Source organism: Lampetra fluviatilis, chromosome 3 (genome assembly GCF_964198595.1).
Source record: "Lampetra fluviatilis chromosome 3, kcLamFluv1.1, whole genome shotgun sequence".
Lineage (NCBI taxonomy): Eukaryota > Metazoa > Chordata > Hyperoartia > Petromyzontiformes > Petromyzontidae > Lampetra > Lampetra fluviatilis.
Window position 1 is genome coordinate 12,497,709 of NC_136277.1, and position 22,190 is coordinate 12,519,898.

Below are 22,190 nucleotides of genomic sequence, written 5' to 3' on the forward strand. Positions count from 1 at the left end.
GCGTTGGTGTACGGTGCTTTTTCTGTAATATTTTGCTGTCTTTTCTTGGATTTTCTGTTTGCACTTAGTCACATAGTCACTTTAAGATGTTTTCTTGTTCATGATTTTGTTTGTTGCGGTTGCACCCGATTCAAGAGCCGAATGGCTCACAGGGCTCTACCTAATAAATGAACTTGAACTTGAATGTTTCTGTTGCGCGTCGTCGCTTTAAGATGTTCTCCGTTCATATTTTGTTTGTTGCGGTTGCACCCGACTTAAGAGCCGAATGGCTCACAGGGCTATACCTAATAAATGAAAACTTGGAATTCTAGATTTGAAGCTTTCGTGACTGCAATGATTCATCCTCTAAGGTTTTTTCGGTAAAGTCACGTAGGTAAAAAATAAATAATAATAAATAAAAATAGAAAAAATTATACAAATAAGATAAGAAATCACATTATTTTATTTCAATTATTTTTTATATAATTTATTACTATTTATTTTTACCTTCGTGACTTTACCGAAAAAACCTTAGAGTATGAAAACTTGAAACTTGGATTTATCCTCAACTATAAATATGCAGATTTTCTGATTCTGACCGCCAGGGTTAAAGGTCCCCACCCCATCCCACCTCCACCCGCCCATGACGTCACTTCCCACGTGACGCGTGGCCCTCCCCCTTCTCTCTCCCTCCCGCCAAGATGGCCGCGTACAGGCAACGCATGAGGCAGCAGCTGGAGTCGAACTCTGTAGGCGGCAAAAAGAGACGGCGCGCGAACATCGCCGGCGACGACGGAGGGAACGACGCGAAGAAGGCGAAGAAGGGGAAGAACGCGGAGAAGAGCCAGGCGGAGGAGGATGCCCGGAAGCCCACGGAGGTCGTGGTCCCTCTGCCCGTGTCGCGGGTGAGTAGCTCCCGTTTGCCGCGGCGTGGTCAGGCGAGCCGAGGCTTTCTCCTCCCTACTCGTGTCGACTAGGCCGAAGCGTGTTAATTTTAATCCGTCTGGTGACTACACTCGATAAGTTATAAATTGCGCGCGTTTATCGATTAAGCTCCTTGCCGCGCGTCCGTTCGAACCCACTTGCAGTTAACTCGTTCGCTATTTGTATTAGTTAATAATTCGTTCCTGAGTTAATTCATTCGGAGCGTGAATTCGCTCTTGATCCAACTCATTCGGAGCTTGAATTCGTTCCCGAGGTAACTCATTCGCAGCGTGAATTTGCTCCTGAGTTAATTCATTCGGAGCGTGAATTCGTTCCTGAGGTAACTCAATCGGAGCGTGAATTCGTTCCTGAGTCAACTCATTCGGAGCGTGAATTCGCTCCTGAGCCCGACTCATTCGGAACGTGAATTCGCTCCTGAGCCCGACTCATTCAGAGCGTTAATTCGTTCCTGAGTTAATTTATCCCGAGCGTGAATTCGCTCCTGATCCAACTCATTCGGAGCGTGAATTATTTTCCTGAGCCAACTCATTCGGAGCGTTAATTAGTTCCTGAGTCAACTCATTCGGAGCGTTAAATCACTCCTTCTGAGCTGACTCAATCGGAGCGTTAATTCGTTCCTGATCCAACTCATTCGGAGCGTGAATTCGTTCCTGAGCCAACTCATTCGGAGCATTAATTCGTTCCTGAGGTAACTCATTCGGAGCTTGAATTCGTTCCCGAAGTAACTCATTCGGAGCGTGAATTCGTTCCTGATGCAACTCATTCGGAGCGTGAATTCGCTCCTGGGGTAACTCATTCGGAGCGTTAATTCGTTCCTGATCAACTCATTCGGAGCGTGAATTCGCTACTTCATCAACGTCTCCATTAAAGAGACTATTCACAACTTTATGTACCGCGTTTGATTCTAAGTTATCAAGCTGCTTGTACGCAACACGTATATATCTATAAGAACAAAAACCATCTTAACGATTGTTCGAACTTTGTCAATCCGCTGGTGAGGGATGGGGATCTTTTCCCGATCATGGTGGGTGGGGGGGCGATGTTGTTTCTATTAAGGACCCATCTAGAATTCCCCGCAGTGCTTTGTTGCGGCCCTTGAAAAAATCCTGTTGAGGATTTTTTTTCCGAATTCGGAAAGAAATAAAAAAAACTTTTTTTTTATGATAGAATATAGTATTGTCATCAGTAAGACATGAGTATACCAAGTTTGCAGGTGATACCGCATTGGGAAGTGGGTTAAAATTGAGTTACAAGATTGGAGGATACAACAACGACAACAACAGACAATGAGTTAATAGAAAGCGTGTAAAAAGATCGTTAAAATTTTATGTATTTTTTTATGATAAAATATAGTATTGTCATCAGTAAGACATAAGTATACCAAGTTTGCAGTAGATACCACATTGGGAAGTGGGTTAAAATTGAGTGACAAGATTTGAGGATACAACAACGACAGAGTTAAATAAAAGCGTGTAATAAAAAATGGAATGGCTCACGATGATATTTTGGTTGGTAAAGTAGTGGTGCCGCGGTGACTAGGAGATATTAACTACCTCGCCTGATATGCAGGAGCGCGTGGGTTCGATCCCAACGCTGACTGTCTGCTGCTGTATATTTGGGGTTTGCATGTCTCTCTCATCATCATCACAGTTGCGAGATGTTAACTTCCTCGCCTGGTATACAGGGGGGCATGGGTTTGATCCCGACGCTGACGATGCCTGCTGCGGTATATTTGGAGTTTGCGGTGTCTCTCTCATCATCATCATCACAGTTGCGAGATGTTAACTACCTCGCCTGGTATACAGGAGCGCGTGGGTTCGATCCCAACGCTGACGACGCCTGCTGCTTTATATTTGGAGTTTGCGGTGTCTCTCACCGCTCAGAAACCGCGTTTTTATAACGGGGTGCGTTCCGCATTATAACGGCGGGGGGAGGGTGCAGTCGCATGTGCCACGGTGTGCAAAAAGTGTTCTCGAACCCCGCGTTTCACGCACGGACTTAACCCGTACGTCTCCTCCCGCAGGGCCGCTGGACGAACAAAGAGCGAGTGTTGATCTTCTCGTCGCGTGGCATCAACTACCGCACGCGTCACCTGATGCAGGACCTGCGCAGTATCATGCCCCACTCCAAACCCGGTATGGAGAACTTGTCCGGAGAACGTGGAATTTCCTAAACTCAACTTTTAAAATGTATTTTGCTGGGTGAGGTCCACCGAGATGCTGCATAGGTCGGTTTCGGACGGGACCTGTTCGCGAATGATAATTCAACGAAATGGCTCGTTTCCCGAAATTGATATCAATAGCGAAATAGTCATGTTGATGCAGAATCAGAATATTTCTACTGGAAGGATCCGATGGGATATGACCAGTAGGGGCGGGTCAGTAAGTTACAACAAACAATACAAAAACATTTCGATTTAAAGCTTTCGTGACTGCAGGGATTCATCTTCTTGGTTCTTTCGGTAAAGTCATCACGTAGAAGGACGGCTGCTTGCGTTGTGGCCGAAACGTCGTGAGAATTGTATTATTTTATGATGTTTTATTTTTATTATTTTATTATTTCCCTTCTACATGACTTTACCGAAAGAACCAAAATCCAAATAAAACTAAATTTGTTATTTTTCAGAAGCATGACCTGGCTATCACAAATGATTGCTCAAATTAGTGGCTTATCATCATGGAAATTCACAGCAGTAGTCAAATACTCTAAACGTGATTCACAATTCTGGCTAAATCGTCCGACGATGCTGCTAGATGTGATTACCGGCGAAACGTCACACAGTACTCAACTTGTAAATGTTGTCGATTTATTCTCCAATACACAACCAGTGGGCTGAAGTGAATGACTAATTGGTAGGTTTTTTGTATTTACGTGTGTCAAAACCGTAACGACATATTTATACTTGCCGCCATCTAACCCAACAAATACCTTTATACTGGTAGGAACCCACTGGTTCCACCAGCCCACAGGGGATTATTGTGTCCGTCCATCGTGCATCCAAAAATGGGAGGGGTGGGGCTGGGTGGGGAGGGTGGGGCTGGGTGGGGAGGGGCTGGTCACCCCGTGGTGCACTTATAAAACTCAACGTTTAACCTACTCACGCCGGCTTGTGCCCGCCCTCACAGTCGGGCATATTTGCGGAATACACCACGCCGCCGTTGACCCTGGCCATTGACCGAGCAACCCAACGTTCCTACCAGCTCCCTCTGCAGGAATGTGTTTATGTACGCTGACAAGTCTAACAGCGGTCTGATGAATAAAACCAAAAATGCACGCACTGATGGCGTTGCCTTGCTTGTGTGCCCCCCCCCCTTTTATTTTTTAACAGACACAAAAATGGACCGGAAGGACAAACTGTTTGTGGTCAACGAGGTAGAGAAAAGTGATTTGCGTTCGCATTCCTCTGTGCAATAAAATACAAACACTACATGCGCGGCACGCCACGGGGTCGTGCCGAGCCACCCCCAAACACGCACCTCAATCAAAGATAAAAAAACAAAGATCCCCGTATAGCCTTAGGGGCAAGTGCTGTTAGCGAGCACGCGCACACACACACGCACGCACGCAAACGTACCACACGCATACGCACGGTGCAAACGTGCCATACGTTTGCACACGTACTCCCACGCGCGATGCGTGTAGTTCACACGCGCACGGTCAGCGCAATAGGCTGACGATGCTTCGGTCGTAGGTTCAAATCCAAGAAGCCATCCCCCTCGTGTTGACCAGAGGTCACTTGCATGGATCTCAAAAGTAGTTCTGTGGTAGCTGCTTCCGTGGCCCTTCTGTAACGCGGGCGGGGGGAGAGGTTGCGCTGTACCCTTCCCCCACACCTCCTATGAGCACGGTTGAGCTACGTACGGCTAGAAAGAAGTTGAACATACAGCAAAACCTCATTATTTCGGTATTTGATTATTCGTAATTGGGGATGATTAGGTTCGACCGCGCTTTCGTCATATGTACGGTTTTAGTAATTTGCCACGAGTCGAATTGCCGTACCGAACGGTCCAATTTCCCAAAACAACGACTCGGTCTGGTGGCGGTGAGCGTGGTGAGCGTTGTGGTGAGTGTGGGTGCAGACCCGTTGCTTTGGACTTTACTTTGTTCTGTGCACTCTGTGCAAGCCAACCCTCTGAGACATTTCGTCTGCACCTACATCAAGAAGTGATAGAAATTGATCAAAGTATATAAATCCCTTAAGTCTGCGAGACAAATCCAAAGTTTTGGAGAGAATTTATGCGGGGGGGGGGGGTGTCAATGGTGTGTGAAGAGTTTGGGAAAACAAATTTGTATATTTTTTTTTTATTTGGGCGGGAGGCACTGGGGGGTACCGTTGTACATAATTCGGAATATTGGATAATTCGGTAAGGCCAGAGCACCATATGTGTCGAATTAACAACGGTTTACTGTACATATTTGGCGGGGGAAAATACATTTTATTCAAAACGCTAAACGCGTGATGTATGCACCTTCAGATCTGTGAGATGAAGAACTGCAATAAGTGCATCTACTTTGAAGCAAAGAAGAAAATGGATCTGTACATGTGGTGAGTGAACCCCCCAGACCCTCCCCTCCCCACCCAGCCCCACCCTCCCCACCCAGCCCGTCCCTGTACGACGGACGGACACAATAATCCCCTGTGGGCTGGTGTAACCAGGAGGTTACTACCAGTATCATCTATGCATTGTCTTTGAAACGTATTGGCCTACACCAGAAACAGCCTCATTTTAGGGCCTAGTCTCACCACCAGTGTCAGACCAGATAACAAAGGCAATGCCATGATCGGAGCATTTCTAGCTCGGGGGTGAGCAGCTACAAAATGTGACACTTTTTGTTGTTAGTATCAAAGCATTAACAAATATCTTCTTGGTTCTTTCGGTAAAGTCACATAGAAGGGAAATAATAAAAATAAAACATAATCAAATAATTCTCACGACGTTTCGGCCACAACACAAGCAGCCGTCCTCAGGTGAAGAACAGGTCTGTCGGAAAGACAGCGTCTGAAATTTCAGGTCTTTCTGACAGACCTGTTCTTCACCTGAGGACAGCTTCACCTGAGGACGGCTGCTTGCGTTGTGGCCGAAACGTCGTGAGATTTATTTTATTATGTTTTATTTTTATTATTTTATTATTAATCCCTTCTACGTGACTTTACCGAAAGAACCAAGAAGATGAATCCCTGCAGTCACGAAAGCTTTAAATCGAAATATTAACAAATAATAATTTTATACTGGAAAAAAAGTCTAGCGTGATGAAGTATGGTCACAACCACTGTGACCGGACACAGCGTGGTGGGGGTGGGGGGGGCAGGACGCCTTGTCTAGCAATGTTCAATATAGTTGCACGACACTGAGAAGTACAACCGTAGTCTGATACAAGTAAACCCGTAAAAACAAAGTTTTTCACTATAAATCCTTTATATGCGTGGCATCGGGGCGGCTAGAGTCCTCTCGTCCTCTGGCTTGAGATGGCTGCCACCTATGGGTCAGATGATTTTCTGGCAGCATTAAACAATTGGTAATTAAATGTTTTTTTTTCTTCCCTAAACAGTGTAACATTCTGGAAAAAAAAAAAAAAATTGTCACGCACAACGAGTCTGTGTGCAAAATGTCAGCTCGATTGGATCACGGGAAGTGGGTTAAAAAACGACCGAAAGATTTGCACGGTCCTAAGCAAGCAAGCGAACTTAATATAAAGGATTTAAAAAATAAGTAATATTTAAAAATACTTAAAAAAAAAACACGCTTTAATGAAATGTACCGTACGAGTAATGGCAGAACTAACACGTAGGCTTTCGCGACCAATATTCATAATCAACGTTTTTGGGTTAGATCGCTATCTAACCCAAAAAAGTTGCTTAAATTATGAATGGCAGAAACTCCACGACTCCAGGAAGTGGCCCCGAAGCTTGCCACAACGTAAGGGGGCCGTGGTGATTTACAGCCAACGTCAGTTTTGAGCGTGGACAATTAGACCCGAGCCGAAACATAACATGTAAAAAAGATTGTTGAAAAATATATATTTTTGATTTGTTTATGATAGAATATAGTATTGTCATCAGTATGACATAAGTATACCAAGTTTGCAGACGATACCACATTGGGAAGTGGGTTAAAATTGAGTTACAAGATTTGAGGATACGACAACAACAACAGACAGAGTGAGTTAAATGAATGCGTGTAAGAAGGCACGCGCTGACGGTGTCGCTCTGCGTGTTGTGCCCCTCGTGCAGGATTTCCAATGTCCCGCATGGGCCCTCGGCAAAGTTCCTCGTTCAGAACGGTGAGTATTGACACGCTCGCGTTTTTTGCGCGTTCACGTTTGTGAATGTCGGGGTGGGGGGGGGGAGCGTTTGGTTGCGTGCGCGTTTGGGGCTGTGTGTGTTTGCGTGTTGGTGTACGTGGCCACGGAGTGCACCTGGCCTGGCACAAGCGCCGTGGGCGACGTCACCGCCACTGGGAGGCGAATGGCGACTGTTGTCGGGGGGAGCGGTAGTGTAGCGGTTGGCGTGCTGCGGTATGAACCGGCGGCCCGAGTTCGATTCCCGTTCACGGCTGGTGACGATTATCTGCACCGGTACTGGGCCTCCCCTACGTCATTTCAGCCTCAAATGAGTACCTGCTGCGGGTAGCCGGATATCGGGTAGGGTACGGGTATCGGGTACCCGATTGCGACCTCTGCCGTTAAGGCTCCACGGTGGATCCTTGTCTTGTTGCATGCGCGTCAACGCGGCTCCAATGGAAGGAGGGTGACGCAGGGTGGTGTGGCCCTGGCGGCGTTGGTGGACTGCGTCTGGACGAGGCGGACGTGACGTTTGTTTTTCCGTGCGGTTTTTCAGTTCACACGATGGCGGAGCTCAAGCTGACGGGGAACTGCCTCAAGGGGTCACGGCCACTGCTGTCGTTTGACCCGGTCGGTGCCCGCTCGCTCGCTCACCCATGCGCTTGCCTACTTGCCCGTTCACTCGCTCGCTCACCCACTCGCCAGCTCGATCGGCTCCCCGCTCGCTCCTTCGCTCACTTTCTCATTCGTACCTTTGCCTGCTTCGTCACTCACTCGCTTAGCCGTCAGTTAATCATTCACTCGCTTATTCTCAATATTTATACTGGCGAAATCCGATGAGCTACGAAGCTCTTCACAGATGTCTAGTAGGGGCACGGGGCCCGAATGTTACAAGAACAAACGGTACAAAAACACGATAGGAGTGCAAAGTATAGGAAAGTTAAACAAATCGCTTGAAAAAAATGTTTAGTTTTGTTTGTATATTTTTTAATCTTACTAGGTAAGGCCCACTGAGCTATTAGCTTCTTTTCCAGACTCGACCTGGACATCACAAATGATAGCTCAACGAAGCGTCGGAATTTACAGCAGCCAAATGCTGGCCTACTTTCTAACACGCGTGCTTGCCCGACCACTCAACCTGCCCACTCAACTCAAAAACTCTCACCTACCCACTCGCCTCACTTCACCAGCGCATACCACTCAATCTACTTCCTCAATCGCTCGCTCATTTGCTCGCTCACTTGCTCGCTCACTTGCCCGCTCACTCGGCTGTTGCTCGAACGACTCTCTCTTGCGGCGATGCTGCCGACGGTAACACATTGCCGACGACGGCGGTGACGTTGGCTCACTTTCTTTGCGGCGGTAATGGACGTGTTGAATCGTCGGTTGGTTCCGCGGCCTTGTGTGATTATCGCGACTTAATGTCGTGCGTGCGTTCTCCCCGTCTGCGCCGCGTAGACGTTTGACACCCTTCCACACTACGCCATCCTCAAGGAGCTCTTCACACAGGTGCGTGCGGCTCCCCTCCACGCGCGCGTGTCGCCACGCGTGTGTCCCCCACACCCTGTGCGTGCGTGTCTCGACACACGCGTGTCTCGCTGCATGTGTGTTCCCGAGCGCGTGCCTCTTCCTCCCCCACCACCAACCCGCGCGTCTCCCTGGACACTTATGTACACGCGTCGCATGTGCACCACTGTGTGTGTGGAGACACCGTGTCTGTGCGCTGTGTGAGCCACGTGTGGTTGTGTTTCTACAGACGTTTGCGACGCCGCACTACCACCCGAAGAGCCAGCCCTTTGTGGACCACGTGCTCTCCTTCTCCATCACCGACCACCGCATTTGGATTCGCAACTTCCAGGTGAGCGTTCGGCGCCACTGTGGCACGACACCACCACCACCACGGCCTCGCAGGTCTACTGTGACTCACCCACCACGGGGCGCTTCTCACCCACACAACCTCACCACTCCTCACCCACCACGGCACCCTCCTCACCCAGACAACCTCACCGCTCCTCACCCACCACGGCACCCTCCTCACCCACACAACCTCACCGCTCCTCACCCACCACGGCGCTCTCCTCACCCACACAATCTCACTGCTCCTCACCCACCACGGCACCCTCCTCACCCTCACAATCTCACCGCTCCTCACCCACCACGGCTCCCTCCTCACCCTCACAACCTCACCGCTCCTCACCCACCACGGCTCCCTCCTCACCCTCACAACCTCACCGCTCCTCACCCACCACGGCACCCTCCTCACCCACACCTCACCGCTCCTCACCCACCACGGCACCCTCCTCACCCACACCTCACCGCTCCTCACCCACCACGGCACCCTCCTCACCCACACAACCTCACCGCTCCTCACCCACCACGGCACCCTCCTCACCCACACAACCTCACCGCTCCTCACCCACCACGGCTCCCTCCTCACCCTCACAACCTCACCGCTCCTCACCCACCACGGCACCCTCCTCACCCACACAACCTCACCACTCCTCACCCACCACGGCACCCTCCTCACCCACACAACCTCACCGCTCCTCACCCACCACGGCACCCTCCTCACCCACACAACCTCACCGCTCCTCACCCACCACGGCTCCCTCCTCACCCACACAATCTCACCGCTCCTCACCCACCACGGCACCCTCCTCACCCACACAACCTCACCGCTCCTCACCCACCACGGCACCCTCCTCACCCTCACAACCTCACCGCTCCTCACCCACCACGGCACCCTCCTCACCCACACAACCTCACCGCTCCTCACCCACCACGGCTCCCTCCTCACCCTCACAACCTCACCGCTCCTCACCCACCACGGCACCCTCCTCACCCACACAATCTCACCGCTCCTCACCCACCACGGCACCCTCCTCACCCACACAACCTCACCGCTCCTCACCCACCACGGCTCCCTCCTCACCCACACAACCTCACCGCTCCTCACCCACCACGGTACCCTCCTCACCCACACAACCTCACCGCTCCTCACCCACCACGGCTCCCTCCTCACCCACACAACCTCACCGCTCCTCACCCACCACGGCACCCTCCTCACCCACACAATCTCACCGCTCCTCACCCACCACGGCACCCTCCTCACCCACACAATCTCACCGCTCCTCACCCACCACGGCTCCCTCCTCACCCACACAATCTCACCGCTCCTCACCCACACAATCTCACCGCTCCTCACCCACCAGGGCACCCTCCTCACAATCTTATCACTCCTCACCCACACAATCTCACCGCTCCTCACCCACCACGGCACCCTCCTAACCCACGGCACCCTCCTCACCCACACAATCTACCAGATTCTTCGTGTAGGTACGTGTGCGTTCGGGCACGACGCGTTTCGTAGTAAATGTCGCCACCGGGGCGGCCGTGCGTGACGCTGGCCGCCCACCAACCACCCCGTCGCGTGCCGCCGTGCCGACCTTCCTAGGCGGTGGCGCTGCTAGCGACTTCGCCTGACGACACTCGCCCCCCGACGGACCGCTAGGCTACACTAAGACAGCGAGGGGGGCATCTTTGTCTTTGTAGATTGTGGAGGAGGATGGACAGCTCGTGGAGATGGGACCCCGCTTCGTCCTGCAACTCATCCGTCTCTTCCAGGGCAGCTTCGGGGGCCCCACGCTGTACGAGAACAGCCACTACCTCTCCCCCAACACGGTACGACCGGCACCGGGTGGTGGTGGGGGGGGGGCGTGGTGGTGGGGGGGGCGGAAACGCAGATCGTCGACTTTTCTCTTTGGCACAGAGCGATCCCCCCCGGCATTACAGACATTACGAAAAAACGCAGATCGCCACGCTTTCATATCCAAAGGCACGCAGAGGGTTGGTGCAAGTTGCAGAGCGGACGGTGGTGGGGGGTGGGGGGGGGTCTGCGTAACGGACAACAACCCCCCCGGGCAGCCGTGCCAGGCTTTGCGCGGTGGGAGAAAAAAAACTAATGTAGCTGTCATTGTCCGTTCGGGACGGGGGGGGCGGCCCCACTTTCTGTGCGCGCGAGCAGCACCGTCGCCAGCTGCGCCAGCAGCAGACGGCGGCACTGCGGGAGAAGCTGCAGCAGAAGCAGCAGGAGCAGCAGGAGGGCGGACCCCGCCACGACCTCCGCGCCTTCCCCGAGGACCCCACCGAGGGCGTCTTCGTAGGCCCGCCGGCGCCCGCGCGACCCGCGGCAACAGCGGTTGCCGACGGCGACGACGGTCGTCCCCGCAGGCCGCCGGCGCACGACACATCTCGCCCGGGGCACAAGAAGAAGGGAGCGAAGCCGCTCAAGAGGAGCCGCTGGGCGATGGAGAAACGCAGCAGGATGGGGGCGGCCGGCACGCTGCGATCTTAAACTTATTGAACGGCGGCTCGGTCGGTGGGGGGGGGTAGGGGGGGATGTGGGGGGGTGTAGGGGGGGATGTGGGGGGGGGGGGGTAGGGGGGGGATGTAGGGGGGGGTTTCATAATGGCCGTGGCTTAGCTCCTGAGCCGGCGTGGGTGAGATCGTGTCTCGTCTTACTCTGTTAAGCTCTACGACAATTTGTAGCAGGTCAGGCCCCTGGCTGAGCTACACGGCTCTCCTCTTTTTCAAGTTGCCGAGTGGGGGGGTGGTGGGGGAGGGAAATGAGGCCATCGATTCGGTGTCACGGGCGAACGGCAAAGTGTCATCCGCAATCGAGGTTCGTTTTTTTTTAGTTGGGTTGGATCGCGTAAACGTGCCGTTAAACTCGCGACCACCATCACCCGACACGGCCAATTAGCACGGAGGTTTGTCGTGTGAACAAAGCGTGCCGATTGGCTACGACAAGTTCAGCACACAACAGTTGTGTTGGGAGAGTAAACCCGCAGCAAATGTGAATGTTTAAGTGACGAAACCTTACTAATTGGCTGCGTTTATATCTACCCGTAAAAACAAAGTTTTTCACTATAAATCCTTTATATGCGTGGCGGCTAGAGTCCTCTCGTCCTCTGGCTTGAGATGGCTGCCACCTATGGGTCAGATGATTGCATTGCACCAGTAAGCAATTGGTAATTAAATATAATATTTTTGTCCTAAAAAGTGTAAAATTTTTGAAAAAAATTTCACGAACATTAATTGTTACGCACAACGAGTCTGTGTGCGAAATGTCAGCTCGATTGGATCACGGGAAGTGGGTTAAAAAACGACCGAAAGATTTGCACGGTCGTAAGCAAGCAAGCGAACTTAATATAAAGGATTTAAAAAATAAACTCGATTGTGGATAATATTGGTCGCGAACAGCGAAGTATAAAATAGTCAACGTCTTCTTACCACGTCACCCGTTCATCGTCCTGCGGATTGCTGAAAAAGCGAACCAATCGGTGCATTTGCCATCCCCCCTCTCCCACGTGGCCACTCTATTCGATTGGCTCTGGTTGGGTGACAGGCGGGGAGCGGGGGGATTATGGTTGTTGAATAATAAAATCTACACCCGCCCCCAAACAAACCCGATTTATCATTTCTGTTCCATGTGGGTTATCAAGTTATTTAGTTTTTGCTGGACAACCACCACCACCCCGCGCGCTCCCATTACGTTAGGGCGTTTGCGAGCTGTGTCAATAGTAAATGCGTACATTTCTATAACTGCCATTTCAATAAAATCTGTATACGTATAGCGTTGTCATTGCGATTTAAAAGGGATTGTTTTCTCACGGAAAGTCTTGACACAGTCCCAGTGCGCTTTCAGGAGGGTCCCTGCCGAAAGATGTTTGATCGGGAACGGTTCGGATAATCGTCGCTTGTTGTTGGCCGTGAGCGGGGAATCGAACTCGAATCGCCGGGGTTGGTAGCGCAGCGTAGCGCTAGCCGCCACTACGCTACCGCTCGATAATTCGTTTTTTACCCTTCTATCTGGCAACAAAACTGACACCTTTTTTACGAGGAGTCATGTTTGCATAGACCACAATACCTGCAGTCATAATGCAAACAAAAAACACAACTCTGATAATGTATGCACTGTCCTTGAAGTTGATTGGTCCACACCCGAGACAGCTTTCCTTAGAGCCTAGTCTCACATGGTGTTGGACCAGGCGCACAACTCAAAGGAAAGGTGTCTCGGGTGTGGACCAATCAACTTCAAGGACAGTGCACATTATCAGAGTTATGCTTTTTGTTTGCATTATGACTGCAGGTATTGTGGTCTATGTAAACATGACTCCTTGTAAAAAAAGGTGTCAGTTTTGTCGCCATATATAAGGGTAAAAAACAACTATCATTTTTACTGGCAAATGAGGTTCCAATGGTGTAAATGCTTGACCCCGAGCTCTCATACTCTGATGGTGCATTGTCTTTGAGTTGTGCGCCTTTTGGCGTCATCTGGTCCAACACCAATGGAGACTAGGCTCTAAGAAAAGCTGTCTCGGGTGTGGACCAATCAACTTCAAGGACAGTGCATACATTATACTGGTAGGAACGAAGTGGACCAGACCACCAATAGATTAATGTGTCTGTCCGTTTGTCCGACAAGATGGCCGCCCGCTCCCCCTGCGATCTGTGAACTAAACAAGATGGCCGTCGCTTCCGGCGCCTCACGGCGAAACTTTAAACTTCGCTTCAAATTTACTTTACTGAAACGCAGCACGTTTTTTTAACACAGAGACAAGATACATTTATTAACACAGAGACGAGATACATTTAATCGCCTTATTTGTGCACGAAAAGCACGGCGTGAGGCCTAGTGTGGCAGGCTTTGCGAGGCCTACTGCAAAAAAGGCATCGCGAGGCCTACTGCAGAGAAGGCTTCGCGAGGCCTAGTGCGGGAGGCTTCGCGAGGCCTAGTGCAGAAGGTGGTGGTGGGGTGGTGAGGGCTGGTGGGAGGGGTGGTGTTGGGGGGGGGCTGTCAACTGCGCGTCACCAAGTCGTCGGCTCCCGCGAAAATCGCCGCATTTTGTCACGGCGTCGTCGATTTGATGGCGTCGCTGAGATAAAAGCGCCTCCTCGCTAAAGTCGGTCGCCGTGAAGTCTGCAAACGACCACTTCGCCCCCAAGTAGTTGAAGACGGGGGACAGTCGACACAGCCGCGTCCACACGACTCCTCGGCCACCCACGATCACCACGATCACCACACGCCGCCCTCACCACTTAAGCAGGGCGCGTTGCTAAGGGGCGGGGTAGAGGGCGGGGACTCGGAGCCTCTGGCGCGCATCGCTCCTCCCGGAAAGGGAGCACCCCACGGGCCAATCAGCACGGTGCTCAGAGCTCCACCACCACCACCATCACCTGGTAGAAACGAAGTAAACTGAGTGGATACCAGCCTGCAGTAGATTAATGTGTTCGTCCGTCCCCTTCAGTGTCAGGGTACCACATTATCGCAGCTAGATCCTACAGTGTCTGTGTTCAATTACTTGGCTGCAATGACCACTACCGAACGCCTCCGCCGCGATCGCACATCAAAAAACAATGCACAAACCGATGCAAAAAAAGAGGAAACATTGCGGACAAGTCTTGATGATGCACCAGTAAGTGAATCGCGCGATATCCACATGACGGAACAACGCGCTACGCGTGCATGGCTTTCCGAGATGACACACAGCAATCAGCGGCAGTCCAACGCAGCCGACAACGACAGCCTCCGAGTAGTCGACTCGAATGAGACAAATGAGCTGAAATGACAAACAAACACAGCGGGACGCCGCGCCGCCCGTGCTGCTGATTCGGAGGGGACAAACACCAAACAGCGGCATACCAATGCAAGTGACCACGCTGCTGCCCGAGCTGCCGACTCGGTGGAGACAAAGGAACAAAAACGGCAGTCCAACACAGCGGGACGCCGCGCCGCACGGGCAGGGCTTACTGGGGAGGAGAAAGCGGATGAAAGAACTCAGAACAGTTCCAAACGAGGACAGTCTCGCAAGTCACAAGCGCTGGATGTACGCAGCGCGGTTGATGAGCACCTGATGGAGTTGGCATCCACTATTTTGCGCCAAGTGACGATCGAACAGGCCGACATCGAGCTGCTTGCACATGGACATAATTTTACAAAGCACCCGAATTTGGCACTGGCATATCACATTTGCTCGGCGGACCCGAATGGCCATGTCTTCAACGATGAAACGTTCGGTGGCGACGAGTCTGGTGCAACGTGCGAGCGCATCTCTAGGGCCATTGGTGCACCTGTTTCCAAGGATGAAGCCATACGTTGCCATAAGAGTGCGGCGACTCACGATCCGCCTTGTGGTGCCATCGACGCCTGTGCATCGTGCAATGAAATCATATTTGCGGGTGAAGACCCGGCGGTTGTGGTCGATATTGGAAGTCTGCATGATTCGTTCCACTTGACATTGGAGCAGATAGAGCAACTGGAAAGCATACCAGCTGATGTCGTTGCTGCGCATATATCTGTTCTGCGCTGGGACCAACGTTGTTACCACCTGAACCCCGATTTGGTTCTAAACATCCGTGCGATTACCCTATGTACGACATGTGCTGCTGACCCATTATCTCACGAGTACAGCATTGCTTCCGGGCATGACTACGGGCGTAAATCCACGCTACCCAAGCTCAATGCGACTACCCTTAGTGCAGTTGTGCCTGTGCGGAACTTTAACATCAACCTTTTGGTGCGACCAAACCACTCGACTGGGCATAGCATTTGCTTTCCAAGTGACGGCCCGGTGGAAGTAGCGAAAACCTTGCCTCTTGTTGACCACGAGCGCCGTCCCCATGTTACATTTCTGGGCCCTCGTGACCAGTGGCGCAAAATTTGTGGCAAATTTCGTGCTTTGTACAATATCGATGTCGACGGTGCCTACGCATGGCTTCGAGTTTGGAAACAGCTCCAGCATCCATCTTTTGTGGGCGTCGTGATGGACGACTCTATATCAACACAGACGAAGCTAATGGAACTTGGGCCGCTAATTGAAGACGAGGCCATTGCGTACGACGATAAAGCTGTGGCGGATATGAGCAACGAGTTGCATCTGGATGATGAAGCGACACCCACCCGACTTGATGACAATGCAACCGCGGCACTGGTGCACTCTGCGGTTTACAGACTCAAACCCTAGTACCGCTGGGTCAAAATCTGGCCCTGGACGCTTTGGTGGAAATTGTGCAGCCTGACGATGCCCCCTCTACGAAACATGCACGTGAAAGCAACCGGTCTGTCGTCGCCGTGTCGCGGAGTGGAACACCGCTTGTGGAGTGGGACGAAAATGACGAGCTATTGATGGGGGCATTTCCCACGCTCTTTTTGCTGGGCAAAGGCGTGCCCAAAGGACCAATGCCCGTGAGGCTCCATCGACACATTGCCCGATACTACGACGGACGCTTTGAGGACGCCCTTTGGATTGCTACCGCGTTCAACCAGAAGCAACGGCACGCATGTGTTCGCAAAGCGGCTCGCATTGCCACGAAAAAATCAAAGGCACTCGAAAGCCTCGGAGAGCTTGCAAACTTGGCATCATTCCGCGAGACACTTGTTTGGGCTCGAGACAACCCCTTGTCTCGAGAAGCGAAGTTCCTGAACGCAAAGATTTGCAAAGTCCTCTCGATGGTGGGATCTACTGTCCCGTTCAGCCCCTTTGAGCGAGCCGCCACGCGCCCAAAACTGCTGTCCATGCGTTATCGGTATGGGGTTGGGCTCCATTTCATCACATTGGCGCCCCCTGAGTTCGAGGATCTGACAACATTGCGCGTGGCGATCTTGCGAGACAAGAATTGGGATGCATCTGTTCGGAAGTTGCAGCATGAAGGGGTTTCTCGTGTGGACTTACCGCGCGATGTGATGGATGGACCTGGTGGCCGAATACGACTGACAGGCCTAAACCCCATGCTAGTTGCACTTTCCTTTTTGTGAAAGCAGCAAGTTCTTTTGGATGACGTTATTCGTTGTCCTGATACGACCACAACTCGCGTCAGTCGAAATTACACGCAACGTGAACGTGGAGCTTATGGTGTCGTCTCGGCTTTTAATGCCATTGTGGAGCCACAGTTGGGTGGGGGCTTACATTGGCATATGACGTTATATTCCTCCTGCCTACAGCCTTCGCTGCTTACACGACTTGCAGCTGCCCCAGACAGCATGAAGGACGCTGCATCGGCGTACCTTGTGAGCACTTCATGCACGCACGTGTCTTCGGCCACCCACGAATGGTTTGATGGATTCGAAACTGACGCGGACACGAAACCCCGCGCTGCGGACATCGCCGTACCTCCAGCTTCGCACTATGAAGCCTTTGTTGAAGTTGGCGAGCGCAAAGCGATTCTCACAGGATGGCATAATCATGGATTCACGTGCGAGAAAGGAAAGCGTGGTAAGTATATGTGCCGGCTCAGCATGGGACGTGGGGTGCACGAACGTCCAAGCTGCCCTCTCCTTCTCACCATGCACAAAAAAGAAGACATCAGCAAGGGCATCAAATGTGGTATAGAAGGACGCGAAATTGACGGCGCAACAGCTCAGTTCTTGGAGCAACCACTGAACCACCTCAACGGAATCCTTATGCGGCCTCATTTGCCTGGACCTATTGTTTGGGAACTGCACCGTCCACAGCAGGACGCTATGTTTGTTGAAACAAACATCATCGCTACCAATTTGCTTGGATGCCACAACAACTCCTCGATTATCAGTGGCCAAGACGCGGGCGAGGCAGTGGAAGAATACGAGGCATCGTACATGACGAAAGGAACGGCTGAACTGCGACAGGCAACTGCATTCCTACTTGCTGCGGTCGATGAAATCCACGCCCATCCAAGTCGAGCAGACGACAGTGGTACAAACCGGCGGACCGAGAAACACCTGGCATCTCGCACCGTGAATGGTTTCTCGGGCGGCACTCAATGGTCGCTTCCTTTGATGGCTTATGCACTCTTGGGCAACACATCTCACGTCACCAGTGAGTCTTTCCGATACATCTTTGCACACGAGAATGTTTCCTACATTGCCCACTGCCTGAAGTCAAAGGATGGTGAACTGGCGGATGCGACTCAGTCGGCTGGACCACGAAATGATAATCTCTACGTCGAGGCGTGCTTGGACGAGTTCATCGCATCAGTTTACTCCAACGAGAATTGCGCTGAGTTTTGCGGGGGCACTGCGTTGTACGTCACTGGAGACAAACGAATCTTCCTATCGCAAGCTGAATCGTACGCGCACCGAGGCGAATATTTTGAAGCCTTTTCACAGCTCGAATACGAGTGTATCGTTGAGCTACTACCGAAAAAGAACTCAGGGAATGAGTACTCTGGTCGTGGGCGCCCCCCGCGTAGTACCTTTCCCCTTGGCACTGGTCACAAACTCTTTGACCACTATGAAGGCGTCATCCGCACAAAAATGAAGACGGCGATGCTTGCTGTTGTTCCCCCGCCAACATTTCCTGGCAACAAGCCTGACAAGGATACATCCCAGCTACAGTGGTACAAAGAAATGGATGGGCTAGCCAAATACGTGATGGCTCTGCTCGTACCATGGGGGGTCAGTAACATCGGCGAGACTACCGGCCATTGCACCGATGGACTTTGCCAGCTGTTCGACATTTGGGACTGTAGCTCTGCGTCACTTGTTAATCGCCAACGCCTGAGATACATGCAAAACATTATGAGCAAGGGGTATCGAAGCAGTCGCAACGAAATTGCATCGAGTCGCTGGCGCGAGCGCAACGCCGATTGGTGGGCAGAAATTCGTCGCCCTAGCGCTAACAAAAACAGTTGTTCCGCGGGTACTAATGACATCGTACTAGACGATGAAGAGGCAACGGGTCGCCTCAGCGCCACTGAGCTACGGGATCTCACAATAGCAGCTTCTGCGGGTGACATGAAAATGGAAGCTGCACACAAGACACTGCGAGACAATTGCTACGCTCTTCACGGCTCTTTGAACGCCGCGCAGCAAAACGCACCAGATGCATATGTCCCCGATTGTTCTATCGTGCACCAAAACATCATTCGGGCACCTGTACCGCCCCCGATCTTTCTCTGATCTGCAAGTCAATTCACGACATGGCAGTGGCAGATTCTCCTGGAATTGAATCGGACAGCTCGCCCGGCGGAAATGGACTATTTCGCGAGGATACCAATTCGGCGTCCGCTCCTGTGGATCGCAGTGCACTCACCAAGTCGCAGCTGGAGATTGTGAAATTCATCATGGATGATGCCGGTCAGAAGTTGTGTCTCATGCATGCCGGAGGTGGAACTGGGAAGTCTTTTATCATCGACCATTTGCAGCGCGAGCACGAACACGACAACAAAGTCCAGATCAACTGCTGCCCTACCGGAACCGGGGCCACAAAGCTTCCAAACGGGCGCACATTTCATATGGGTTTCAAGGCACATATGCCGAATTTGACCGCAGGTCCCCACATTGTCGCCATTGCGCGGTCTTTGGGTGGCGACCGACTGGCTCTGGTGTGCATCGATGAAGTCAGCATGTTTCCGGGTAATTTTCTCCTGGACCGCCGCCTAAAATCCATTTACGGCCGCAATTTGCCATTTGGCGGTATTTCCATCCTCCTCAGTGGCGATTTTGTCCAATTGCCAGTGGCATGAGCTGGTCAGGATTTGTACCGTGTCATGTACGGAAACGCAACCAGCGACTCTGCCCACGCTCGGAGCCTGTTTGCCCAGTTCCGTGTCTTCGACATCTCCGAGCAAATGCGTGCTGCGAAGGACCCGGTTCATCAAAAGCTGCTGGAGCTTTTTCGGGCACTCCCAGAAAATTACCCCGAGCGGCCGCGATGGTCAAAAGAAATGTCATCATACAAACCGATCACAGACCCTATGGTACAAGCAATGACCCGGGAGCTGACTGCTGCTGACGTTGTCCAAAACTCTGAATGGACAACAGATTCAGTAGTCCTGACAAGCAACACCGATCGGTGTGTCGTCAATGGTGCAATGGCTGCTATCTTCGCGGCGTCCAAGAAAACGCCAGCGCTACGTTGGCGACGACATCTCAAGCTCGAAATGCCCGTTGCTCTGACGGCGCTTTTGTACAACGAGGAGGCATACCCAGAGCTTGTTGACTATTTTGTGCTCGGCGCGCCCGGCCAAATTCTTTGCAACGAAAACGCCAACGTGGGGTATGGCATAGCAAACGGGACCAAATGTGAATACGTATCGCTGGCTTGGGTCGACACCGAGCACGAAAAAGCGGCCCTTGGTGTCATAAAAGCAGGCTCTCACAAGCAAGTCATTGACCTGCCTTTCGCACCGGACTACATTATAGTCGGCGTCCAAAGTGCGTCGATCGAAAAACCAACCTGCACATCCCCATTGGATTGATACAACGATCCAAGCATTCCATCCGAATGGCGAAAAATCAACGTGTCGAGTATAGAGCATGTACGTTGGCATTTGCCCTCACGGCATGGAAAGCTCAAGGCGAAACATGTGCTCGCGTCATTGCGCATCTGGAAAGCAGTCCCCACGGACCGCCATTGACATACGAACTACTTTACGTCATGTTCTCGCGGGTACAATCATCGACTACCTTTCGGTGTATGCCACTTTCCTTTGGTTTCAGTGCACAACGCCTCCGTCGGTTGCGTCCGAATATATTTGCGACACGATGGTGTATGGACATTGCAGACGACGGTTTTTCGCGATCCAGGGACAACATGCGAACAGAGCTCGAAAACCTGCGGCGTCCACACGCAGCTTTGGCTATTGAGAAACACAAACGGTCGTATACCGGTGCCAATACACCTAAGTCGGCGAAATGTCCAACAATTGGTCCGATTCGACCACACAAAAAAAACAAGCGCCAAGTTGAATCCTTGCCTAACAAGACCAGTTTTGAGCCAAACTTTCCCACCAAGAACAAACGCCATAAAACGGTGGAACCGCTTGCCGCAACGAAGTGGCGTCGTCGACATTGACGCTCTGGAAAACGACACGGCTGCTACACACCTATTCACTCACCATGGTGTGGTCGTGTATGAATCGACAAAAACCTCGTTGCTGCCGGGCGCTTGGCTCACGAGTGCCGCTGTCGAGCTTTTCATGCAGATCGCTATTGATGGGCACCGGGATACAATCGCAATTATCTCACCAGATATTTATTGGAGCTATTCCCAGGACTCAACAAATTGGGCACAACAAATAACGGCGAACGACCGTCGTGCTCTTCGGTGGCAGCACGGCATTTCGGACCTTCGCACGCGCCATCTGTGGCTGATGCCTGTTTGCAAGGACGACAACCACTGGCAAGTACTCTGCTTTGTGAACCCTGGACGCCCTGAGTCGTGGGTTACTATTTTCGACTCGTTGAGCCGAGACGGGATGCCAGACAACGCTAGCACGCTGCTCAGATTTGCCAACGTTTTCACAGCGATAGTAGTGGCTAATCCCACTGGGACACCGCTCATTGCCCAAAGTGTTGCCTGCCGTGCCCCTTTGCAACTCAACGGATACGACTGTGGTGTTTTTGCCATTCTCAACACCAAGCATTGCGCCCAGAACGCTGGATGGCTTGTGGGTTTGCATCCACCTCTTGGACCCCTCGACAATACTTGTTGGTATACACCAGACGACGGCGTAGCGTATCGTGCGGCCTGTTATGACTCATTGTGTATTCTCCAAGCTGCATTCGCGTAGTATAGACTTTTTACATAATCATAAAATTTTGCTAGTTCTGGGGCCAAGACACCTAGTATTGGAGGGCCATCTACCATCCTCACGTAGACTGTCGTCGCTCCGGCGTCGGTGATTCAGTGTCTACTATTAATAGCGAATTCCTCCCTTTCCACACATATATAAAATAGTTTGACCAGACAAGCTGGGTGTTGAAAGTTTTTCATTGTCACGCCAAATGTGCTGCAATCTTTGATCATTTAGCTGCTGGCTGCATGTTTGGTGGCGATGCTACCGTTATAGCAGCACCTACTGCGGTTGGTTCTGGGTCCATGGAATCGACGCTTTTCACTCCGAGTTTGTAAAGGGTTCCAGCAGCAAATGCGGTCTCTGTTTCAGCAAGCATCTTTTCAACGTGGGCGTCCAGACAACCATTGGGGTCTTCAAAGTCGTGG

At 51.7% G+C, this 22,190-nt stretch overlaps 1 protein-coding gene across 1 annotated transcript; it reads left to right on the forward strand.

Moving 5' to 3' along the window:
* The first annotated feature begins 657 nt into the window (after window positions 1-657).
* On the forward strand, window positions 658-11,587 carry BRIX1 (biogenesis of ribosomes BRX1). The gene is made up of 10 exons (XM_078883393.1): window positions 658-884; window positions 2,948-3,059; window positions 4,253-4,296; window positions 5,400-5,470; window positions 7,157-7,206; window positions 7,763-7,836; window positions 8,665-8,715; window positions 8,963-9,064; window positions 10,759-10,887; window positions 11,231-11,587. Exons 1-10 carry the CDS (start codon window positions 681-683, stop codon window positions 11,558-11,560), a joined length of 1,167 nt encoding a protein of 388 aa, XP_078739519.1. The 5' UTR covers window positions 658-680; the 3' UTR covers window positions 11,561-11,587.
* Window positions 11,588-22,190: the final 10,603 nt, after the last annotated feature.